Consider the following 24,579-nt stretch of genomic DNA (forward strand, 5'->3'; position numbering starts at 1 on the left):
TCCTCCACAAACTCTCCCCACCGTGAGTCCTCCCCACGGGATGCATTCTTCTCGAGATGCTCCGGCGTGGGTCACCTCCACGTGTGCAGTCCTCCCAGCGCCGAACTGCAACAGCGGGGGCTGCTTCTTCCCACAGAGTCCGGGGTCCTCCACAGGTCGCAGGTGAATCTCTGCTCCGCCGGTGACCTCCGCAGGTAGCAGGGGGGTCAGCCCTGCTCTCTCACCACAGGATACAGGGAGGATCTCTGCTCTGGCACACTTCACCCCCTTCCTCCTCCTTCCTTCCACTGACCTCAGTGTTCACATCAGTGTTCTTCTCATAACTCATCCTCAAAGTCCCCCAACCCCCTCTCAGGTTTCCCTTCTTAAATACGCTATCACAGAGGCACAGCCACCATCACTAATTGGCTCAGCCTTGGCCAGAGTTGGGTCCAACTTGGAGCCAGGGGAGCTTTCGAGAAGCTTCTCACAGGGGGCCACTGCTGTAGTCCCCTCCCTGCTACCACAAACCCCACCACACAGACTCAGCATACAAGCCCATACATCTGCAGTCCTCCAGAGCCAGGAGCCTGAGGTCCAAGTGCTTACTCATGGGCCACACACAGTTTACACCAGCACAAAGCCAGACAGAGTAAGGCACAGTGAACCAGAACATAGCCCAAATACAGGGTTCTTAAAGCACATTTTATTATACTTTTTTTAAACACATGCCCAGGGGCTTGTTTTTTAAGTCCCTGGGCAGTATCTGCGGGGAGGCAGGAGGGTGGTAAAGCAGGTCACAAGGCTTAGACCATCTACTACCTTGAATTCATGATGTCTCCATCATCTCCCCTGCCTGCATTACCAGCTCTCTTCAATTTTCTACTAGTGCTAAAAACATAGGTGGACTGGTGTAGACTGACCATTAATGGTTTTATCTCTGTATCATCCAGGATGTTGAAGAGGACAATGTTTTTATTGCTAATGTACACCTGACTGCAACTCTGTAATTGCTACCTTCAGTCATGCTGGGGAAGGGAAAATCTGAGGCAAAATGCTGTTGAAAGAGGTTTGTGTGGTTCAGCTTCTCAGCAGCTTGTGTTCCTTGTTTCTCAGGACTGCCACAAGGGAGAGAAGACAATACAAAATAAGAGCTAACTGAAGTTGCTGTTTTCGGACAGGATGTTAGCATCATGCATTTGTCTCTATTCACACTAACCATGCTTCATGAGTTTCCTAAAGCAGAATTCACTCTGTCAGCAAAACAGCACATGTATTAATTTACATCCTTAGGAAGTAAAGCAGTGAATCATTTATAATGGTTCAGGTGCTCTACTCATAGCACTTAATTAATTCTGACTGGAAAGTTGCAAAAAATTCTCTGAAATCATTTCAAGTATTCATTTCAGCTTTATGATTAAATATGTCATCATGAATGAAAAACTGACCTTGAGGTTAAATCACTGGCTTAGGACCGAGGTTCAGTCCCCAACTCATCTCCCTATGAAACCACACCACTTCACTGGCCCTTGCTATACGTGTTCCCTTCACTAAACTTTTTAGCAAACCATACACATGACCTTGGGACATGCTCAGCTCTCTGTATGTATGGATGCCATCAAAGGGCCAAACCCTGAAGGGGGGACATGGAAGGGAGGACCGATCTCTGGGGTTTCTTGCTTTTCTTGGGGAAAAGCCAGGTCAGACTTCAGACTAGGTCTCAGTGGGACCACGCACCTGAGCACGGAGCTAGGCAGAGGAGGCTGACTGCCCTCCACACTGGGGGTGCCAGACCCAGGCAGATCTCCACCACCAGCCCCATCTGTGCTGAGCACAGCAAAGCCAGAACCACGCCAGGAAGACAGCGTCGGAGCCACAGAGAGGACCACTGCTTGGTGCTGACAGCCCACAGCTGGGAGTGGGGTGAAAACCATTGCCAGAGACCTATGTTGATGAGTCCACATAACAAAAGCTGCTTATATCTAAACAAAAGCTTTCTGATAATGCAAAATTAAACTGACAGGAAGCAACACACATGTTAGAATACAGTCTAACAGATGCTTCAGCATTTGTTTTATGTAAATTTGAACAGGCACCATCCTCTGTGACCAGTTCAATAAGTAACACAACTCTCATTCTAGCACACCAAGCCTGTGTATGTTTTCTCAGCTTTTATTTTCTGCTACATTGACCTCAGCTACAAATTTCCCAGCAAAACCACAATAGATGGTTTATATCACATTACAGAAAATCACAAAAGCCTCTAAAGTGGCCCTGATTTTCAGGCGCTTTTCTGATTTTCTATCAACCCTTTCTTCTCATGCCTGCTATATAGTTAATATTGGAGCTTTATAACAGGAAAATGTCATTTTTAAGTCACAATAAGGCTTTCTTGCTATGTCATTTATTTTCTCAATAGTCTCAACAGAGACTTTTTTTTTTGTTCTCTTCTATCACTGTAATTTTACTAGTTTACACAGTGATATACAGAGATAACAGCAGTGCAGGAAGAGACAGAGATTCACAGCAATCCAAGTCATGATGTTATTTCAGAGGCAGCTGCTCTCCTTTCCTTGATTCCTCAGACACCAATGCTGAAATTTTTCGCAAATTGTCATGGGTCAGTTTAGTATCATGACTGAACCAAAATCTATGGACCACTGATGTCTGCGCACTTCCCAGTAATGCCACTCTCTGCTCAGTTGTTCTTTACTAGCTGAAAAATTAAAGAGCACCACTTGCATTAGAATCAGAAAGAAGAAGTGCAGAAGTCGAGTCTTAGCAAAGTCACTGTCCTCTCGTGCCAAATCAGAAAGAAAATACATTTTCTGCCATTCCAATTATTTAGTTAATCCCAGTGAGCTTTTCCTGGAACAGATATCTGTGTCACCATTACTCAATAAGTACAAAGCTATTAAGATATTTTCTAAACAAAACTTTTAATGAAAGCACAACTTGGAATAAATGCCCATCGACAGCACAGCTCTGCCAGAGCTCCCCCACCAGGACATTTGCCACTGTCCTGAGTGTGCTTCTCCGCAGACCCAAGTCCAGAGCTGGTTCCAGATAACCACTCCTGAGTTCAGTGGCATTCACACACATCGTATCCTTCCACCCATGCTTGATCTTTCTCGACAGACCAAAAAGCCCAAACTTGAAATGACTCTGCAGCACAAATTTAAGTACTTTTGTTTTCAGGGGGAGGGGATTTTTTTTTTAATCTACTACAGTTATGTGTAATCTTGAAACAGCAAAAAGAAGTATGTCACTTAGAAAGTTGCACAGGTCCTTTCTTGCTTCTACTGCACCAAGGTCTCGTTTAGTGGAAAAAATGAAAACATTTACCCTCCCAAATTTCTCTCAACCTTTCTCTTCTGATTTTCCCTTGGTCTCAGTAGGTTGCAGCCACAAACAGGTTTATTGTTTCACAGGGACATTTCTTAGGCATGTGTTCTCCTTCTTACTACATCACATTTTCATTTAGAAGTAACACAGACTCCTTAAGACCACTGCTAACACTCCAATTACACTTTATCCCCAGAGATCTAACATTTTAGATACTCTGATTTCACAACTCAAGTCTTCAGGAGCATGCAGTATTTAAGCAAACACAAACACAGACTTCACAAGGCTCCTCAAAAAAAAACCCAACAACCCCAAAATGCCAAAACACCAAAAAAACCCCTATCTTAATACACATTTAGAACTAAAAGAAACAATAAATGTTTATACATGATTTTATGTCTTGATTTTCTCACCATTCCTGCAGGCTTTGCAAGGTTTAAATAAGAAACCTTTCAAGCCCTATTCAAGAACCCCATATCCTCCTGCATATGGCTTCTCTTTTAAATCATAAAGTCTCTTGGTTTGGATCTATTCTTTCTGAGACTTTAGTTTCTCTCTCCTTCAGCTGTCCCTGCAAACTCCAACTTTGCTCTAGTTAGTAGACATTTATTTTCACCATTCCCTTGAAAAATCCTAACCGGTTTCACCAGGTGTTTTCTGTTCTGCAATTTTGTGTTTTAGTTACCTGCCCCCTGTCGTTACAGCAAGACAGTAGCCACCTATGTGTGCACTGCTGCTCCTCCTGAATATATGAACATCGACTTTTAACAGCCCTCACACTGACTGAGGCAGGGTCTAGTAATGTGTGTTTTCACAGCTAGTGGAGACACAATATGTTTTCGCACATAATAGAGTTCACATGCTGACACCAAGACACCTCTTGGCCAAACCAAATACCACTGCACAAGACTGACGGGGTGATGTCCAGTATGTCAAGACCACAGGCAGATGCACACACATGTGAGCTCATGCCTGAGGTATGCTTCTGCATGTACAGGTGAGGCAGGACTGCCAATGTGGCAGGATACATGTCCTCCCAGAGGGCTCCTTTGAGCCAGGGGTCCTGCCAGGGTGCACAGCCTGGGCGGGGGTGCCCTGCCACCACTCCAACCCAGGACATCCAGCAGACAAGAGGACGCCACCAGGCACGTGTGCCTGAAACACGCGTTGAGGAGGTGCCAGGTGGGGGCCAATTGAATGACTCGGAGGCCAGCGTCTAGGACAACACAAGGTTTGTGTGTGCGCTGTCGCCACCCAGGAGTCGCAGGTGAGCCACTGACAGGCGGCAGCTGTCCCAGCATGCCACATATTCCCACCCTTAAATAGTGTTGAGGATCTATGCCTGCAACCCCGGTCTTCGCAATGGTGTCATTTAACTCACACCTCTATTTTTTTGTGTTTCTACCAATGTTGGTCCCAGTAGCCTTCTTCTCTTTCACTCTCTGCATGGCTCTGATCCAGCGGGTTGATTCTCCCCCTCTGGCCGCTCCCACAGCTCTTGATCTCCCTGCTCGGCTCCCGTGCCACCCACCCCTGCCTCTGGATTGAAGTCTTCTCCCTTGTGCTGTTTGCCAACACCTCCATCTCCCGGACACAGCGCACACGACATGTAACTAAATTTTTTTTTTACCTGCCTACAAACATTATCAACATCTTCTGGTTGATCCATGGGCTTCAGGGAACTTCAGGCTGTGAATTGAGTGCTTTTGGACAGGAGGCAGGACCTGTGGATTAAACTTCTAAGGGGTCTTCACATGGCAGCTGAAATAGCAGAGCTGGCATTTCTCTTAATAGGCTTATGCTTGCCACGCAGAGGTCCCCACCTGCACTGGGAACAATTTGCAAATAAAAAAAAAAAAAATCTTTGATTTCTGACCATTGCTGAGATTCATTCAATACAAGATACTAGAAGAAGTGGACTTGAAATAGGCAAGGCCAGTACCTACAGTCCCCCTTCTCACCTCCCTAGTCTCTCCGCTCTGAGATACTTGATCTGTTTCCCTCTTCCTGAGCCATTCCTCCCCCCACTCCACCACCATTCACATCAGTTCATTTCTGATTTCTTTGTCCTGCCTCAGTGCTTAACTACAGACCAAAACCATGTGTTGGAATGTCCCAAAACCAGGGAGTTTGATATATGGCTGGAAGAAATCTGCTAGGTCACAATACGGACATTTTCAACCTTTTGCCTCAATTTTCCCACTAGTTTCAACTGGACATTTTAGTCCCCTGTGCTATTCTGTAGCATCTCCATAAACTGTTACACACTTTGTGAGTCATCCGGGACACTTTACCTGTGAGTGAAGCAATCCCTGTGCAGACACCGTACCCGTATACTGGAGGGGGACTGAAACCAGTAGGGCAACGGGCACTTCACTGATAAACACCAAAACTCACCACTGTGGAGGTCTCCCCAGCTTCACAACCTTTCCCAGAAAATCCTGAGCAACCTAGTGCATGCATGAAGAAACAGCCATATAATGGTTTTGCAAGCAAGATCAGACTTGGGTAGAAGCATGGTAATGTTGATGCCTTGCCCAAAAAGTGGGGGTATCAAGGGAGGCACCAAGTGACTGTAAACACTGCCACTGGCAGGATCACCAAGAACTGGTTATTCAAAGCAATGAAAGCACTCAGGCAACTCACAAGGCACATGTGCCAAGGTTTCTGGCTCATTCACCGAATCACCAAGCTGCTGGGGCTGGATTCCATTTCAGTTGATAGGTCTTTAACAAAAAATCTGATCCCAACAATCTGTAAAATTAGAAATTCATCCAGCAAACTAGGACCACACCAGACTGCTGAAGTGCAAGGGAAAAAAAAAAAAAAGATACTCAGGGAATGACATGCAACAATGGTCCTGAGAAAAAGACTGACTGTATTTTTTGTGGAAGTGCTTACAGGCTTGGAGCTATGAGCAGGGAAGTCCTCTCCTCTCACTTGATCCTGATAGTGGTCAGGACAATAAGGTTTTGCACATAATAATACAAAATAATACAAAATAGACAAGCTTTCATAAAATAGAAAGCAATTCCACGATTCACCTCTCCTAATGAAAACAAGTTGCAAGGTTTTACAAGTTCGCCAACTTGATCAGTTGGAGAGGGGTGACATAATACAGTGCAGCCAGCTTGTGCTACCTATTTCATCCTATTCCTGCGAGCACAGCGTCCTGTGAAAATGAGTTACTGCCATGTATCATTTTGTTAGGGAAAATAGCTCCAGTATACTTCTGATATCAGACAGTATGATACAGCCCCATTTTCAAGGCACCAGGAACTCCTAAACCTGCTGAGCCCTGGCAGAGCCTCACTCTATGGCACCACATACAAAACTACAAGGAAGGCCACATGTACCATGTACGAGTTTAAGGACGAAGATGCTTCCTTTAAAGCACAGGAGAAACCCGACTATAGGTTGGGAAAGCAAGTCACAAAAAATGCATAGCAAATCCCTTTGCAGTACACATGCAACGTATCTTACAATTTTTAAAGCTCAGTTTCACTTGTGGTCTGTTCGCCCGTGCCCAGGCAATCCTCGGCTTCCCTCCCCGGGGCAACACTGTCCGGTACACAGCGCCACGCACAAACAACGGCAGCTCACGAAATGGGGGAAAAACGGTTCGCTCTGCAACCACGCAGTGCTAATCACAGCGTTTCCCCTCGCATCGGACACCCGAGGCGGGCACAAGGCAGAACCCAGAGGGGACAGGCGGCACCCGCGGCCGAGGACGGACCAGACGGCGCTGGGACAGCGGCCTGCGAACGGCGGCCCCGGCGGCGGAGAGAGCCGTGGCCGCTCCCCCCGCGGCCCGCCCCGGGGACAGGGGAGCGCCCGTCCCCTCCCGCGCTCCAGCGCTTCCGGCGCCCGCGGACGTCACCTGCCCCGCCCCCTGCTCCGCCGCTGCGGCGCCTGCGCATTGCGCCTGACGCCTGCGCGGGCGCCGGTGGCCACCCTCGCTTCAGGCTCCCCCCCTCCCCCAGGTAATGGCGGCCGGCCGGCCGCGGAGGAGGAGGGGCGTCAGCCGTGGGGAAGGTGGACCGCGCCGCGCTTGAGCGCCCGCACCCCTTCCCTGGCAGCTCTTCCCGCGCGGGGCTGCGCCAGCTCCCCCGCTCCGGCATGGAGGAGAAGTACAGCGGGCAGGCTTTGGCCGGCGGCGGCGTGCTGGGGCCCGTGGATGTACCCAGCGCACGGTAACGGCGGTGGGAGGGGGGAGCGGCCGCTCCGCTGGGTGAGGGAGGCCTCGGGCGAGCACCGCCGAGGGGAGCTTCCCGTCGTCGTCCCTCCCTCTGCGGCGGAAGCGGGTATCGCCCTTCAGTCTTACGGAGGCGATGGGGTCGGCGGCCTGCTCCGTGTTAGGCGCAGGGCCGCCGGGGACGGGGAGGGACCGGCGACGGGTCCAGCACCAGGGGTGCGGCGGAGCCCCCTGCAGGACAGCAGGACCTGGGCTCGGGGGCCCGGGGTGCGGTGGGGCGTGGTCCTGAGATAACCTGGGTCCCGGGTTGCGGCGAGTCCCAGGTTCTGGGGCTCCGGGATGGCCCGGGGTGCTTCGGGACCTGGCTCTGGGGTTTAGGGTGGCTCGGCGTGCAGCGGGAGGTGGATCTGGGGGTCACGGTGGCCTGGAGTGCAGCGGGACCTGATCCTCAGGTGCGGCGGGATCTGCCTCCAGGACTCGGGTTGTCCCGGGGTGCAGCAGAACATGGCTCCGGGGCTCAGGGTGGCCCGGAGTTTGGCGGGTCCCTGACTCCGGAGTGACACGGGATGGTCCGGGGTGTAGCAGGACCTGGTTCCGGGGCTCGGGGTGGCCCAGGGTGCAGCGGGTCCCTGGCTCCGGGGTGACCCGGGGTGGCTGGGGTGCGGTGGGAGCTGGATCTAGGGCTCGGGGTGGCCCAGGGTGCGGCGAGTCTCAGGTTCTGGGGCTCGGGGTGGCCCGGGGTACCTCGGGACCTGGCTCGGGTGACACGGGATGGGCCGGGGTGCGGCGGGAGCTGGTTCCGGGGCTCAGAGTGGCCCAGGGTACAGCAGGACATGGATCAGGGTCTCGGGATGACCTGGGGGGCATTGGGTCCCTGGCTCCGGGATGGCCCGAGGTGGCCCAGGGTGTGGCAGGACCTGGATGTGGGGCTTAGGGTGGTCTGAGGTTCGGTGGGTCCCTGGCTCCAGGGTGACACGGGATGGTCCAGGGTGTAGCAGGACCTCCTTCTGGGGCTCGGGGTGGCCCGGGGTGCAGTGGGAGCTGGATTTGGGGATCAGGGTGGCCCGGGTTGTTACAGGACCTGGCTGTGGGGTTTGGGGTGGCCAGGGGTACAGCGGGGTCCAGGGGGCAGCGGATCCCTGGCTCTGGGATTGCATGGGGTGTGGTGGGACCTGAATCTGGGGGTCAGAGTGTCCCAGGGGGAGGCGAGGCCCGGGGTGCAGCAGGACCTGTATCAGGGGCTTGGGGTGGCCGGGGTTCGGGGGATCCCAGGCCCAGCTGGCCTTGCTGCAGGGAGCAGCGAGATGTGGCTTTTGGGCCCGTGGTGGCCCAGACTCAAGCGGTGGGACTCAGCCCCTGGGTTGTCTGGCTCCAGCATTTGATGTGGTCCCGGCCCCGGGTGTCTTGTCTCCTGGTTTAGACGAGTCCCAGACTGGAGTGCAGCGAGGCCCACAGGGCAGCAGGACCTGTCTCCGGGTTGTGGCGGGATCTGTGTCCAGGGTCCAGGGTGGCCTGGACCTGGGGTGTAGTGGATGCGGGACCTACACCTGATGTGGCCTGTCTCTGGGGTGCGGTGGGGCCTGTGCCCAGAGAGCTGTGGCAGCGTGTATGTGGTCGCAGTTGCAAACTGCCCTCTCTCCTTTTGCAGGCTGACTCGGTACATTGTGCTGCTGTGCTTCACCAAGTTCTTGAAAGCGGTGGGGCTCTTTGAATCCTATGATCTTCTGAAAGCGGTCCACCTTGTGCAGTTTATCTTTATAGTGCAACTGGGGTGAGTGTGAAGGGGGTGAAGCCCTATCCACTGCTTTTATGGCACACTTTGTCCATGGTGTTCTTTGTTAATGTCAAAAGTATACCCTGCATTATATTATTATTGATTAGTTGAAGAGGAGAAGGCATAGCAGTGGATCCAGGAAATACTCTGTAGTAGTGGTTTTCCTTCATATCTTTGCTCACCATAATTTCAGAGTCGTAAAATATTTCAAGTTGAAAGGGACCCGTAAGGGTCATTGAGTCCAACTCCCTGCTCCTCACAGGACTACCTAAACTAAACCATATGACTAAGAGCATCATCCAGATGCTCCTTGAACTCTGACAGGCTTGGGGCTGTGACCACTTCCCTGGGGAGCCTGTTCTGGTGACGGACCACCCTCTCTGTTAAGAACCTTTTCCTAATGCCCAGCCTGAACTTCCCCTGACACAGCTTCATCCCATCTCCTCGTGTCCTGTCGCTGGTCACCAGAGAGAGGAGATCAGCACCTCCCCCTCTGCTGCTCCCCTTGAGGAAGTTGTAGGCTGCAGTAAGGTCAACCCTTGGCCTCCTCTTCTCCCAGCTGAACCAGCCAAGTGACCTCAGCTGTTTCTCCTAAGTCTTACCCTCAAGACCTTTCACCATCTTTGTTGTCCTCCTCTGGACTCTCTAACAGTTTGATGTCCTTCTTATATTGAGGCGCCCCAAAGTGCACACAGTACTCGAGGTGGGGCTGTACCAGTGCAGTGTAGAGGGGGACAATCACCTCCCTTGACCAGCCAGCTATGCTGTGCTTGATGCACCCCAGGACACAGATGGCCCTTTTGGCTGCCAGGGCACACTGCTGACTCATATTCAACTTGTCATCGACGCAGATCTGCAGATCTCTTTCTGCAGGGCTGCTCTCCAGTCTCTCATCCCCCAATTTGTACATATGACCAGGAGCACCCCATCCCCAAGTGAAGAAACTGGCACTTGCTCTTGTTAAATTTTGTACGGTTGGTGATTACCCAGCTCTATCCACATCTCTCTGTAGGACTACTCTACCCCAGTGAAACTTGTGGTTTTGCTACCTTAAAACTGATCATAGTATGACACTACTGATCATAGGAAAATCAGGCATGTCCAGATTTTCTTAAGAAAGGTATAGAAGACAAGCTCTCTTCCTTACAATGTGTGTTCCTGTAGTGCTTGCGAGCTTCAATGGTTATTTTTCCTTGATGGAGAACTGAAGTGTAGAAACTGATAGCAAATAGGCAGAAACAACTTTTGCAGACGCAATCCTGCTTCACGTTTACCTGATATGACATGGAGGAGCGTTTCTGTTACAAACTTGGCAGAGTTGGAACATTTGGAACCTTATTTTTCCCTTTTGTTTCAAATTTGTTTACATTTCTGAGCTTATCACTTGGCCTGTTGCCAAGCAGCATATTGGTATTTTCCCCATCACTTACTCTCAATTCCAGTTGAGGAAGATTCATGTTGTTTCTTACCATTTCTAACAAGACCGTATTTGGCATTCTGTATGTGAATAAGCCTTTGGGTGTATGTATCTTGTTAATAAAAAACATAGTATTATTTCTTCTCAAAACTTCTGAGATCAGTTATTTGTATTTTTGTAGATCACAGGTAAACGTCTCATTAGCTGCTCTCTGGAGAACTTACATTTAAAATTGGCCAGAACTGAAGTTCACTTGTCATCAGCTTTGTACTGGTATCTAACACATGTAATGCAATAGGCAAAATAAAACCAGTGAGTGTGGTCAGTGTGGCCTTTTAGTGAAAAATGTAGAAGAAGCTGTTTTGTGAACTGAGCCTGATGTGAAAGACCTAGTTAGTTAGAGCTGGTTTGAATAAAAAGCTGACTTCTAATACACTAATAGAGAAAACTTCCTTCTTTTAACAGATCTGCATTTTTTATGCTTTTGTTTCAAAAGCCATTTTCTTCTGGAAAAGTGGTAACCAAGCGTCAGGTGAGTTGATGCATATAATAGTGATTCACATCTTTGTAGACGTACTTGACAGTGTGGCTCTTGCCAAAAATGAAAGCAGAACAAAGGCTGAACAAATGTTGAAGTGCTCCAGTGATGTCCCCCATGCCAAAAGAGTGCTTTTGTGTGGTACGTTGTGATGAGGGGCTTGTCTGTGCACATCAGACCTGTGTTGAGTTCCCAGTATCCCAAGATAGCCAAGTAGGGCCAGATTGGAACCCGCTGTTTTGTGAGAAATAGATTTTCTTCACCTGCTCCATATTCACTTGGTTTTATGTAATTGTGTACACAAAAACTTGATCCATGCACAATGTCATCGGTGTATGTACTAAGTAGAGAGAATCTGAAGGATAGCCTCAGAAGTGTTCCTAATGTCAACTGCTTTCATGATTATATACGTATAGCAGAATTTTAAAGTATGAACAGGGAAAATTACATCATTGACTTGTGTTTGGAAAAATCTGTCCATTTATGGTTTCACTATTGCTAAAAAATGTAAAATTCTCGATTTTGAGCATGTGGTGTTTGTCATAGGCAGTTTGCCCTTTTTAATGTATTTCCAAAATGAATGACTTCTCTTCAAAAACTTGCATTTACCGATAATAATGTATTGAATAGATGAATTATAACCTGCTTCCTGAAGAAAGAATTTAACACATGCATGTGTATTTGTAGACTTAAGGTCTTAGTCTCTTTATCTCGGCTGTTTTATCTAGTTCTATATATGTTTATCAGAAATACACAATAGATTACAGAATAAACAGCATCTTTGACAGGTAAATGGACTTGAATTTTTTTCAGTGGTTTTCTCAGACTTTTTGTTAAAGAGATCTCAGACTATATACTACAGAATTTAGTACAGTGGTAGAAAAGAAATAAGTAGTTCTGGTTCGTAATATGTCCAAACAAACCTTAGTTGCCTGACAGAGTAGTTAAGATAATCACACGATGAATTTTGCAGAACTTGCAGAGCATATGTTTTCCCCTCTATCTCTACAGCTACTGTGAGAATGCTAATAATGGGGTGTTTATTTTGAAACTGTGGAGAAAATTATAATGAAATACCTTTCTTTTGTAGTGGATCAAAATTTTTAAGCATGCTGTTGTGGGATGTATCATTTCACTCTTGTGGTTTTTTGGCCTTACTCTTTGTGGACCACTGAGGTAAATACATATTTACTGTAAAGAATGTTTTCTCTTTTTAAGCTAATTTTTGTGATCTTTCCCTGTCTTGCTCCTTTGTCTTTTGTGTCCGTTAGCCCATGACGCCAGTCTCTGGCTTTCTTTTTTAAATTTTAAATGGATCTTTGTGCTTTTTCCTGTGAACTCCATTGTGCTTGGGAAAAGCTACCTATAATTTTCTGTAGAACTTGTAATTTTCTTCATTCATTCTTTGACAAGATGCCAGTGAAATTCTTGATAGTGCTTAAACTATTGATGTGAGTGATACAAGATCACTGACTGTTGTACTGACTGAGACTTTCATCCTTTCCCTAGTGTCCTTAGTGTAACCCCAGTTGTTTATTTAACTGTTTGAAGTCCATGGCTTGACAGCTAATGATGGCAGCTGGTATTCCTGTGCCAGTTGACTATAGAATCAGTTTCTGCATTTGTCACAGGGCACTGCTTTATCTGGTCATATGCCTGTGCTTTGTTGGAATTGGGGAGCATCATGTGCATATACTCAGAGTAAAATCACTTGTGCTGTTTGTTAGCAGTACCGATTGAGTAACTATAAGAGAGTAATGTTAGACTTCCAAAAATTAAGGTTAATGTATTAGTGTTGTGGTTTAACCCGAGCCAGCAACTAAGCCCCACCCAGCTGCTTGCTCACTCCCCTCTGGTGGGATAGGAGAGAGAATCGGAAGGGTAAAAGTGAGAAAACTCATGGGTTAAGATAAAGACAGTTTAATAGGTAAAGCAAAAACCATGCACACAAGCAAAGCAAAACAAGGAATTCATTCACCACTTCCCATCGGCCAGCAGGTGTTCAGGCATCTCCAGGAAAGCAGGGCTCCATCACACCTAACGGTTGCTTGGGAAGACAAAACACCATCATTCTGAACATCACCTCCTTCCTCCTTCTTCCCCCCAGCTTTATCTGCTGAGCATGATGCTGTATGGTATGGAATATCCCTTGGTCAGTTGGGGTCAGCTGTGATGACTGTGTCCCCTCTCAACTTCTGGTGCACCCCCAGCCTACTCACTGGTGGGATGGGGTGAGAAGCAGAAAAGACTTTGACTCTGAGTAAGCACTGCTCAGCAATAACAAAAACATACCTTTATTTTCAACGCTGTTTCCATTAAAAATCCAAAACATAGCCCCCTACCAGCTACTATGAAGAAAATTAGCTCTGTCCCAGCCAAAACCAGCACAATTAGAAAGCATCTTTCATTAGAGAGAGGAAGGTAAAGCCATAAATGATACATTTTATGAAGTTGGAAGTTTTATCCTCTACACAGCTGAAGGCATACCTGAGAATAATAGGATTTCTCAATAGTGTAGTGCCTTCCTGGTTGATGGCATTCTTCCCAAACAGAACCAATAACATGGGCCCTAGCAGGTTGTATTGCTATGTGGAGAATGGCAGAAGCATTTGGTAAACTTGACAGCAATTATTACTTTCATGTTCTGCTCTGGAAAGCTGTCAGTATAGCTTGTTAGTCAGCCTTTGCTATCTGAAGGAGATACCTCACTGACATCTCAATAAACAGGATGTAATAGAACAGAACAGGACCTCTTTTTTTCTGGGAGCCAGAAACTTTGATTTAGAGGAGGTATTGTAATGGAATAATAATTCCATTCCATAATAACTCCAGTCTTGAGTAAGTTCATATCTTCTTGTGTTCCTACAATGTAAAGTAATCTATAAATGAATAATTTTAATCTGTTTCTTGGGTTATGAAGTTTTTTGGTTTGTGATATTCCTAGCTGTTCACAGCTAGCTCTATTGCTGGTGAAGGCAAATAGATTTGCATTTATCCTTTCGAATTGTTTAAATTTGCTCTTGAAATTACAGGATAAATCTTTGACTGCTTCGTCACTGAATTTTAGCTGAAAGAGTATGTATCAAGCTTGTGAGGTAAACTTGTAAGTGGACATAAGTGTTTATTTCACTTTTTTATAGGACACTGTTGCTGTTTGAGCACAGTGATGTGGTTGTGCTGTCACTCCTTAGTGTCTTGTTCACAAGCTCAGGTGGAGGACCAGCAAAGGTATTTAAAAATTTATTTTACCAAATGTAAAAAATACTGAATGCTATAAATTCAATTACTTCTTTATCCAGAACTGTTTCAGACCTGTGTTTATAGAAAATGGTTATTTTTTAATTTAATTAGTAGTGAAATTATAAGATATACTACTTGAAATAATACGACATTAAGAGAGAAGCAGCAAGTGAAGCTGTTAGAGATCCATGGCAGATACCTGAGAATTTTTTGTTGGTAGGTGGAAAAGAACCTGGAGAATGATTTTTGCACTTAAGCATTCTTTGTAACGGGATTTTGGGTTCAAACTGACAAAAGGACGTATGTGCATGTAGTGGTCCTGGTCTTCAGGCACGGAAGTCCAGCAATTCAGTCTCCAGGCCCAGCCTCTTCAATGTCTGTAGCTTTTCACATACTTTGTTTTTTCTGCCAAAATGTTCTTTAAGTACTTCAATGTCTGCATGAGCCTATATGTGCTGACTGGGCCCAGTCTTTCACTTAATCAAAGACCTGTACTTGAGACATCCTTTGCCTGAGTCCCGTTCCACACAATTTCGCAAGATGTTCTTTAACTATGCCTCATCAGCCCTAAATGGAATAAGCTCATCCCAGCACCTAGCAGTCTTGGCCCCTTTAACTCAAAACCAGTGACAGCTGGAGGAATGTACTTTATGATGTTACATACCTGAGGCTAGAGTACTTGCTGTGTAAGAGAAAGTCTGGCTTTGGTGACCTTCAGGCTGGGAGTTTTGAAATCTCTGTCTCGTAACTGTTGCTGGAGTTCCCTAATCAATTTTAGGCTGACCTTAGAGTGAATAGCACAGTTGTCTGCTTTGATGTTCTATACCCGCCACTCTCAAATTGAGATACTTAGGGCACTCCAACATGAAGCTCTTCATCTAGAAGACAAATATTTTTCTCCAACCAACCACCCAAAGGGTAGATGTAGAGCTTCAAAGAGGTTCTTTATCAATCTGTGTCTTAGCAGGCCATGCTTGGCAGTTAAGCTGCATGTCTAAGGCAGCAGAAACAAGGGAGTGATGACCCTGTCCTCTGAATGTTTCAGCTTTATGAAGAGAACTGTGGCAAAGAGAAGTCAGCTGACTTCCCAAAACAAGAACATGATAGCTGTATTTGGCTTCAGAAGATTAATTGTAATAGTATTTTCTAGCTGTGGAGCTCAGCATCTTGCCAAGATGATGAATAGCAAAATTGCAGCATCTTAAGTTAGGGTGGTGAAAGCTCTGGGAGCTGGGAATTCATAGCTACCTTTGTCCCTTCTCCACAAAAGCACTGCGGAGCTCTGCTTTCTCAGAGCCCTTGCACAGTGCTCTAGCCTTTACTTCCCCTAAGACAGAATTCAGGTTGTCCACTAGATACTGTTTATAGCTCCTTGATGCTACAAAAGAATAAATCATCAGGCTTATGTAGCTGTGCATTCTCGCAGAAACACACCACGAAGGAAGAAGCAACCACACTTGAAGTTCATAAGAAACAGGCTTCTAGCTTGTTACAGAGGTGATTTGCCCTGAGTTATCTGGTAAATCTGAAAACTGGAATAAATATAGAATTATATAGTCAAGGTCACTTTTTAAAAGAAAATGGTTTTTTCTTCATGTTTTTCTTACTGAACTAAAATGTATTTGACTGATCAGGAAGGGGGGAGGGAGGGGACTGATTTCCTGGGTTTTTTTACATCAATCTGTTACAGCACAGTATAAAAATATTTGGGTTTTTTTGTTGTTTTGTTTTTTTGTTTTTACAGACAAGAGGTGCTGCATTTTTCATCGTAGCTGTCATCTGTTTACTGCTTTTTGATAATGATGACCTCATGGCTAAAATAGCAGAACACCGTATCCTTTCTTGCTATGTGTAGAAGCAAGTGCCTATTATTACTGGAGTAGAGAGATTGTGGAGCTGAGTGCACTGAATTAAATATGCTGTATTTTTCTTGATAGGAGTCTTACCTTTCAAGAATATTATAGCATAAGATTTTACTTTTACATCTAAATACTGATATTTACAGCTGAATGAATGACATTGCTTACTTCGATAACTTAGAACACAGCTATACATTTTAAGTTGTAGTTAAAGGCTCCCTGCCCATTTGCACATATCAGACCACTTAAGATTGCTAGAAGCCTTTTTGATCAGGTCTCCTAAGTGTGTGCAGTAAATGGTTGACATTCTGGCTGGCAGTCTTTTCCATGTATCCAGAAAGATTCATAGAATCACAGAATGGTGATCTAGTCTAACCCCCCTTGCAATGATCAGGGAGATCTTCAAGTAGATAAGGTTACTTAGAGCTCTGTCCAACCTGACCATGACTATTTCCAGGAATGGGGCATCTACCACCTGTGGTGGTGCAGACCCCCTGGGCCATATTGCAATGTCAGGACCAGCTAACACTGTGCTATTGTCTTGGTTACAAGTGCAGTGAGCTAGAACGATCTGGCACTTTCTTGTCCTTTATACAAGTGTAGTGAGTTGGGACAATTAGGTGCTCCCTAACCATACCAGGAACTCCTGTTGCCTAGGAACTGTATCTATGACTCCTGTGGCCTGGATCTTAGCCTGCCCTGGAAGGTACCAGAATTACCTGACAAGAATTATGGCCAAAATTCTATGGCCAGAAAATCTACTGACCAAAGTTAATCATCTTGCGATTCTATAAAGAGTGACCCTGTGGTGGTTTAGTCCCTGCCGGGGTCTGAGACCACGCGGCCGCTGCCCCTCCCCCACAAAGGGAGTGAAATACAAAGCCCTGGGGCTGAGATAAGGAGAGGTTTAATACAACAGTGCAACAGCAACAAAACAAATAACAACAATAACAACAACAATAACAGTAATAACAATGAACAGAGCAAGATATGTACCGATACAGCAGTGAGAGCAGAGAGATGGCATAACACACATGTTCACCGATTCTCCCGCACTTGGGCGCCCGGAGGTGACGTGAGCATGGTATTGAATAACCCGGCTAGAGCTTCCCCCCACTGCTAGCTAAACCAGGACATAATCCACCCCTTTATTCTATACCATCTGCGTCACGTCCGGCTGCCATTTAGCAATTAGCAATAACAAAGAAAAATTAATAAAAGCACAGTATAATTCACGGTGTGTTTTCACCCACAATCAAGTGGTACGCATTGGACCTCTCCATCCTTCTGCATCACCCACCAGGTGCACCCAGGTCCTTGAGCAAAAACAATCCCGTGGATGGGTTTGCCTTTGCCCGGCACAGGACTAACCCAGACCATTTTTCCCAGCGGATCCCTCGTGCGCACCACAGGGACTTTATCCCGTCTACAACACATGGAAGTTTTGACTGAGCCGGGCCAGCTCGATTGGCAGATCCTCTTGTGTTCACTAACCAAGTGGCCTTTGTCAGATGTGTGTCCCAGTGTTTGAAGGTTCCACCCCCCATTGCTCTCAATGTAGTTTTTAACAGTCCATTGTAGCGCTCAATCTTCCCAGAGGCTGGTGCGTGGTAGGGGATGTGGTAGACCCACTCGATGCGGTGTTCTTCTGCCCAGGCATCTATGAGGTTATTTTGGAAGTGAGTCCCATTGTCTGACTCAATCCTTTCTGGGGTGCCGTGTCGCCACAGGACTCGCTCTTCAAGGCCCAGGATGGTGTTCCGGGCGGTGGCGTGGGACACTGGATAAGTTTCGAACCATCCAGTGGTTGCTTCCACCATTGTGAGCACGTGGCGCTTGCCTCGGCGGGTCTGTGGCAGTGTGATGTAGTCGATCTGCCAGGCCTCTGCATATTTATATTTCATCCATCGATGTTCATTCCGCTGGGGCTTCACCCGTTTGGCTTGTTTGATCGCAGCACACATCTCACATCCGTGGATGATCTCTGCGATGGTGTCAATGGTGAGGTCCACCCCTCGATCTCGAGCCCACCTGTACGTTGCATCTCTGCCTTGGCGGCCCGAGGTGTCATGGGCCCACCGGGCTATGAACAGTTCACCTTTACGCTGCCAGTCCAAGTCCACCTGAGCCACTTCGATCTTAGCAGCCTGGTCTGCCTGCTGGTTGTGTTGATGTTCATCAGTGGCCCGACTCTTGGGTATATGGGCGTCCACGTGGCGCACCTTCACAACGAGGTTCTCCACCCAGGCTGCAATGTCCTGCCATACTTCAGCAGCCCAGATGGGTCTGCCCTTGCGTTGCCAGTTGTTCTGTTCCCATTGCTGCAACCACATCCACAGGGCACTTGCCACCACCCACAAGTCACTGTAGATATAGAGCCTCGGCCACTTTTCTCGCTCAGCAATCTCTAAAGCCAAGTGGGTGGCTTTCACCTCTGCGAACTGGCTCGATTCACCTTGTCCCTCAACAGCTTCAGTGGTTTCTTGTGTGGGATACCACACCAGCCTTCCATTGTCGATGTTTTCCTACAATGCGACAAGACCCGTCAGTGAACAGGGCATATCGCTTCTCCTCCTCTGGCAGCTCGTTATATGGTGAGGCCTCCTCAGCACGTTTCACCTCCTGTTCTGGTGACATCCCAGAATCTTTGCTCTCTGGCCAGTTTATGATCACTTCCACCAATCCTGGGCAGTCGAGGTTCCCTATTCGAGCCCGTTGTATTATCAACGCAACCCATTTACTCCACGTGGCATCTGTTGCATGATGTGTGGAGGGAGCCTTTCCTTTGAACATCCATCCCAGCACCGGCAGTCAGGGTGCCAGGAGGAGCTGTGTCTCAGTGCCGACCACTTCTGAGGCAGCTCGAATTCCTTCGTACGCTGCCAGTATCTCCTTCTCAGTCAGGGTATAGTTAGCTTCAGAGCCTTTGTATCCCCGGCTCCAAAAGCCTAGAGGTCAGCCTCGGGATTCCCCATGTGCTCTCTGCCAAAGGCTCCAGGAAGGGCCACTCTCCCCGGCTGGGGTGTAGAGCCCGTTCTTAATCTCCTGCCCTGTCCGGACTGGTCCGAGAGCCACTGCCTGGGCAATCTCCTGCTTAATTTGTTCAAAGGCTTGTTGTTGCTCTGGGCCCCATTTAAAATCGTTCTTCTTGCGGGTTACGTGGTAGAGAGGGCTCACAATCAGGCTGTAGTTTGGGATGTGCATCCTCCAGAACCCCACAGCACCCAGGAAGGACTGAGTCTCCTTTTTAGTGGTTGGTGGAGCCGTGGCTGTTAATCTTGTTTATCACCTCCATTGGGATGTGGTGATGCCCATCTTGCCATTTTATTCCTAGGAATTGAATCTCCCTTCCAGGCCCCTTAACTTTCTGTCGCTTGATGGCAAAACCAGCCTTCAGGAGGATTTCAATTATCTTCTTTCCTTTCTCAAAGACTTCCTCAGCTGTGTCCCCCCATACAATGATATCATCAATGAACTGCAGGTGTTCTGGAGTCCCACCTTTCTCCAGTGCAGTATGGACCAGTCTATGGCAAATGGTGGAGCTGTGTTTCCACCCCTGGGGCAATCGTTTCCAGGTGTACTGGATACCCCTCCAAGTGAATGCAAACTGTGGCCTGCACTCTGGTGCTATTGGAATGGAGAAAAACACGTTAGCAATGTCAATCGTGGCATACCACTTGGCTGCCTTCGACTCCAGCTCATACTGGAGCTCTAGCATGTCCGGCACTGCAGCACTCATTGCTGGCGTAACTTCATTCAGGCCACGGTAGTCCACGGTCAGTCTCCATTCGCCATTAGGTTTTCTCACTGGCCATATAGGGCTGTTGAAAGGTGAATGAGTCTTGCTGATCACCTTCTGGCTTTCTAGTCGACGGATCAGCTGATGGATGGGGACCAGGGAATCTCGGTTAGTGCAGTACTGCCGCCGGTGCACCGTCTTGGTGGCAATTGGCACTCGCTGCTCTTCAACCTTAAGCAACCCCGCCACCGAGGGATCCTCTGAGAGGCCGGGTAATGTGGACAATTGCTCAGTCTCCTCCAGGGCAGCTACACCAAAGGCCCACCGGTACCCTTTTGGGTCTTTAAAGTACCCTCTCCTGAGGTAGTCTCTCCCTAGGATGCACAGGGCATCTGGCCCAGTCACAATGGGGTGCTTATGCCAGTCCTTCCCAGTTAAGCTCACTTCAGCTTCTAACAGGGTCAGCTGTTGGGATCCCCCTGTCACTCCGGAGATGCAGATGGGTTCAACCCCACTATGGCTTGATGGCATCAGGGTGCACTGTGCGCCAGTGTCTACCAAGGCCTTATATTCTTGTGGTTCTGATGTGCCAGGCCATCGGATCCACACCTTCCAGTAAATCCGATTATCCCTTTCCTCCACCTGGCTGGAGGCAGGGCCCCTCTAATCCTGCTCACCATCACTCACTTGATCTAAGAGTGACTCCTGCAAGAATGACTTCCTGGTCCCCTCAAGAGGGTCAACCATAGTGTTGGCCATTCCATTCTGTCTGGGGGATTTCCGACTGGACACTGGAGCTGCGTCTCTCTTGGAAGACTCCCCTTTCATGGTGGTCTTCCCTTTCAGCTGCTGTACTCGTGCAGCTAGGGCGGAAGTGGGCTGTCCATGCCACCTCCTCATGTTTTCCCCATGGTCGCAGAGGAAGAACCACAGGGTGCCCCGTGGTGTGTGTCTTCCACTGCCCTTCTCTTGGGTGGGGAAACGCCTGCTTCTAATGGCTGAGACATCGGCCCGTGCAGGTGGAATGTAGGACGTGTCCTCTTCCACTTTCTGGAGCCTCTGAGACAGTTCCTCTACAGCTGAAACCAAAGCATGTTGGGAGGAAGGGAGACTTCCCTCATATTGCTGGAGCTGGATAATCACTTCGTCCACTGTCTGAGTCCGAGTGTCTCGCCACCAGGACGCTACTGCTAATGCTTTGGAATGTCCCTCTGGTCCACTTTGCAGGAACTTCCGCCACATCAACTGTGTGCAAGGGGCCCTATCTGGATCCATTGGTGACCGCTCATCATTCAGATCACCATAGACCATGTCAAACACAGCCATTTCCCTGAGGTTTTGGATGCCTTTCTCCATGTCGGTCCACTTGCCCAACCGACATAGAACATCATCCTTGTAGGGGTACCTCTCCCTCACACTGAGCAGGAGTCGCCTCCAAAGGCTGAGGGTTTGAGCCTGTTTCCCTATTGCCTTGTCAATACCAGCCTGCTTGGCTAAAGGTCCCAGCTGCTTGGCCTCTCTCCCCTCCAATTCAAAACCAGCAGCTCCACTATCCCAGCATCGGGGCAGCCAGGTGCAAATTTGCTCGCCTGGAAGGCGGCTAAAATCCTTCTGCATATCTCGCAACTCACTCAGGGTTAGAGATCGGATGGTTACCTCCGGCTTTTCCTCCTGCTCTCGTGATGGGCCTGGTTCATTATCACCCTGTACACTGCGAGGGGATTTTTTGGTATATTTGGTTTTCCATATTGGGGTGACTGATATTGGCACTGCTTGTCCCCCTGGCCCAGCTGCTGTGCTGGTGGAGGCGACTGGTACTGGCACTGCTTGTCCCCCTGGCCCAGCTGCTCTACCAGCAGGTCCACTTTCAGATCCTGCAGCCCTTTCTCCCCCTTGAGGGCAGTGAACAGTGTTAAAGATGACACGGTAGGCATGGGCAAGCCCCCAGCACATCGCAACGAGTTGTGTCTCCTGGGGTTTGTCAGACTGGCAACACACCTTTTCCAAACACTCCACCAGTTTATCAGGACTCTGCATTTGTTCAGAAGTGAAATCCCAAAACATTGGGAGTGACCACTGACTCAGGCACTTGCCCATCTTTTCCCACACACCTTGCCATTTATAACTATCTGCCCTCAGGGCAGGTTTCCGGGTGGTGCTATGGTTGGAGAAGTACCGCATGGCCCAAAACAAGATCTGGCAGACATTTAGAAAGTGCAGTGCCGCAAGCACACTGGCCTGGGTGCTCCAGGGATAGCTGAAACTCTCAAAAACCGAGAGGATCTCTTCCCCTGGCTCACCCATAGAGGGGGTGAGACCCCTAACGAAAGCCCAGGCAGCAAACAGGTACCGGTTCACCCCCACAAGCAGTGATGCAAGCACATTATAAGCAGTCAGTAGCCAGTACAGCAAAACAAGACCCTTGGCACATTTTCCACTGAGAACAAACACCAGCACTGGGAGAACACAGTGGATATAAGGATTAATCCAGCCCTACCACACCTTCTCCTTTTGTCCTTATCTCTCATGCCCCACGTTGGGTGCCAAAAGTTGTGGTGGTTTAGGTCCTGCCGGGGTCTGAGACCACACGGCCGCTGCCCCTCCCCCACAAAGGGAGTGAAATACAAAGCCCCGGGGCTGAGATAAGGAGAGGTTTAATACAACAGTGCGACAGCAACACAACAAACAACAACAATAACAATAACAGTAATAACAATGAACAGACAAGATATGTACCGATACAGCAGTGAGAGCAGAGAGATGGCATAACACACGCGTTCACCGATTCTCCCGCACCTGGGCGCCCGGAGGTGACGTGAGCATGGTATTGAATAACCCGGCTAGAGCTTCCCCCCACTGCTGGGGAAACTTAACCCTATCCTAGCTAAACCAGGACAGACTCTGAGACCCATTTGAGCTGTCCAGGATTGCAGCAGGCTGTGACCCAGTATCTCCCTCTGAGCTGAGATGCCTCTCAGAAACTCACCTGTGACACCACCTCTCTGGGCAGCCTGTTCCAGTGTTTCACCACCCTCATTGTAAAAAAAGTCTTCCTTATATCTAGTCTGAATCTACCCTCTTCTAGTTTAAAACCATTACCCCTTGTCCTATGGCAGCAGGCCCTGCTGAAAAGTCTGTCCCCATCTTTCTTCTAAGCCCTCTTCAAGTGTTGAAAGGCCACAATAAGGTCTCCCTGGAGCCTTCTCCAGGCTGAACAACCCCAACTCTCTCAGCCTGTCCTCACAGGAGAGGTGTTCCATCCCTTTGGTCATTTTTGTGGCCTCCTCTGGACCTGGTCCAACAGGTCCGTGTCTTCATGTGCTGAGGACTCCAGAGCTGGATGCAGTACTGCAGGTGGGGTCTGGCCAGAGCAGAGTAGAGGGGCAGAATGACCTCCCTTGACCTGCTGGCCATGCTTCTTTTGATGCAGCCCAGGATACAGTTGGCTTCCTGGGCTTCAAGTGCACATTGCTGGCTCATGTCCTGCTTTTCATCCACCACTACCCCCAACTCCTTCTCCACAGGGCTGCTCTCAATCCCTTCATACCCCAGCCTGTATTGATACCAGGGGTTGCCCCAACCCAGGAGCAGGAACCTCATGAGGTTCACATGGGCCCACTTCTTGTCCAGGCCCCTCTAGATGACATCCCATTCTTCAGGCGTATCAACCACAACACTCAGCTTGGCGTTATCTGCAAAGTTGCTGAGGGTGCACTCGATCCCACTGTCTCTGTCATTGATGAAGATATATGGTACTGGTCCCAGTACAGACCCCTGAGGGACACCACTCTCCACTGATCTCCACCTGGACATTGAGCTGTTGACCACTTCCCTCTGGATGTGACCATTAAGTCAATTCTTCATCCACTGAACAGTCCACCCATCAAATCCATGTCTCTCCAATTTAGAGAGAAGGATGTTGTGGGGGACTGTGTCAAAGGCCTTACAGAAGTCCAGATAGATGACATCTGTAGCTCTTCCCTTGTCCACTGATGTAGTCACTCCATCATAGAAGGCCACTAGGTTGGTCAGGCAGGACTTGCCCTTGGTGAAGCCATGCTGGCTGTCTCGAATCACCTCCCTGTCCTCCATGTGCCTCAGCACAGCTTCTAGGAGGATCTGTTCCATGGTCTTCCCAGGCACAGAGGTGAGGCTGACAGGTTGGTAGTTCCCAGAGTCCTCCTTTGTACCCTTTTTAAAAATGGGTGCAATGTTTCCCTTTTCCAGTCACCGGGGACTTCACCTGACTGCCGTGACTTTTCAGATATCATGGAGAGTGGCTTAAAGATTGTCTTGCTTTTGCAAATGTAGTCATCTCAGATCATCTGCTAGGCTGAAAAGGGATGTGAAGTAGCCTGCAGTAACTCCAACAACAGCGAACTTTAAGCTGCAAATGGAAGCTGACTAACATGCTTTCAAAGCCACTGAGTAAATGGGAAGTGATTCTGAAGTAAGTTTTCAACAGGTTGTCTCATCATTGTGAAGTGTGCTGG

General features: G+C 48.3%; 1 protein-coding gene and 1 long non-coding RNA gene across 6 annotated transcripts in view; one reads left to right on the top strand and one right to left on the bottom strand.

Moving 5' to 3' along the window:
- Positions 1–655: 655 nt before the first annotated feature.
- On the bottom strand, positions 656–7,154 carry LOC141938025 (uncharacterized). Of its 4 annotated transcripts, none has more exons than XR_012627139.1 (4): positions 6,808–7,154; positions 5,619–5,774; positions 4,955–5,147; positions 656–1,097 (listed from the first exon to the last, which is right to left on the bottom strand). It is a non-coding gene; the product is annotated as an uncharacterized LOC141938025 (long non-coding RNA). The 4 variants fall into 4 exon arrangements; XR_012627138.1 differs by having other exon boundaries at positions 4,955–5,152; XR_012627136.1 differs by lacking the exon at positions 5,619–5,774.
- Positions 7,155–7,254: 100 nt separating this feature from the next.
- Positions 7,255–24,579, top strand: part of SLC30A5 (solute carrier family 30 member 5) — a 31,083-nt gene continuing 13,758 nt past the window's right edge. The window contains exons 1-6 of one of the 2 annotated variants that reach the window (XM_074857233.1): positions 7,255–7,517; positions 9,168–9,290; positions 11,176–11,242; positions 12,339–12,424; positions 14,389–14,476; positions 16,233–16,320. In XM_074857233.1, the coding sequence (XP_074713334.1) occupies positions 7,444–7,517; positions 9,168–9,290; positions 11,176–11,242; positions 12,339–12,424; positions 14,389–14,476; positions 16,233–16,320 (526 nt within the window). In that variant the 5' untranslated portion in view covers positions 7,255–7,443. Of the gene's footprint in view, positions 7,518–9,167; positions 9,291–11,175; positions 11,243–12,338; positions 12,425–13,296; positions 13,509–14,388; positions 14,477–16,232; positions 16,321–24,579 lie in introns of those variants that run through there. The other variant, XM_074857234.1, reaches the window with a different exon arrangement.

This window comes from Strix uralensis, chromosome Z (assembly GCF_047716275.1).
Source record: "Strix uralensis isolate ZFMK-TIS-50842 chromosome Z, bStrUra1, whole genome shotgun sequence".
In the NCBI taxonomy this organism is placed as follows: domain Eukaryota; kingdom Metazoa; phylum Chordata; class Aves; order Strigiformes; family Strigidae; genus Strix; species Strix uralensis.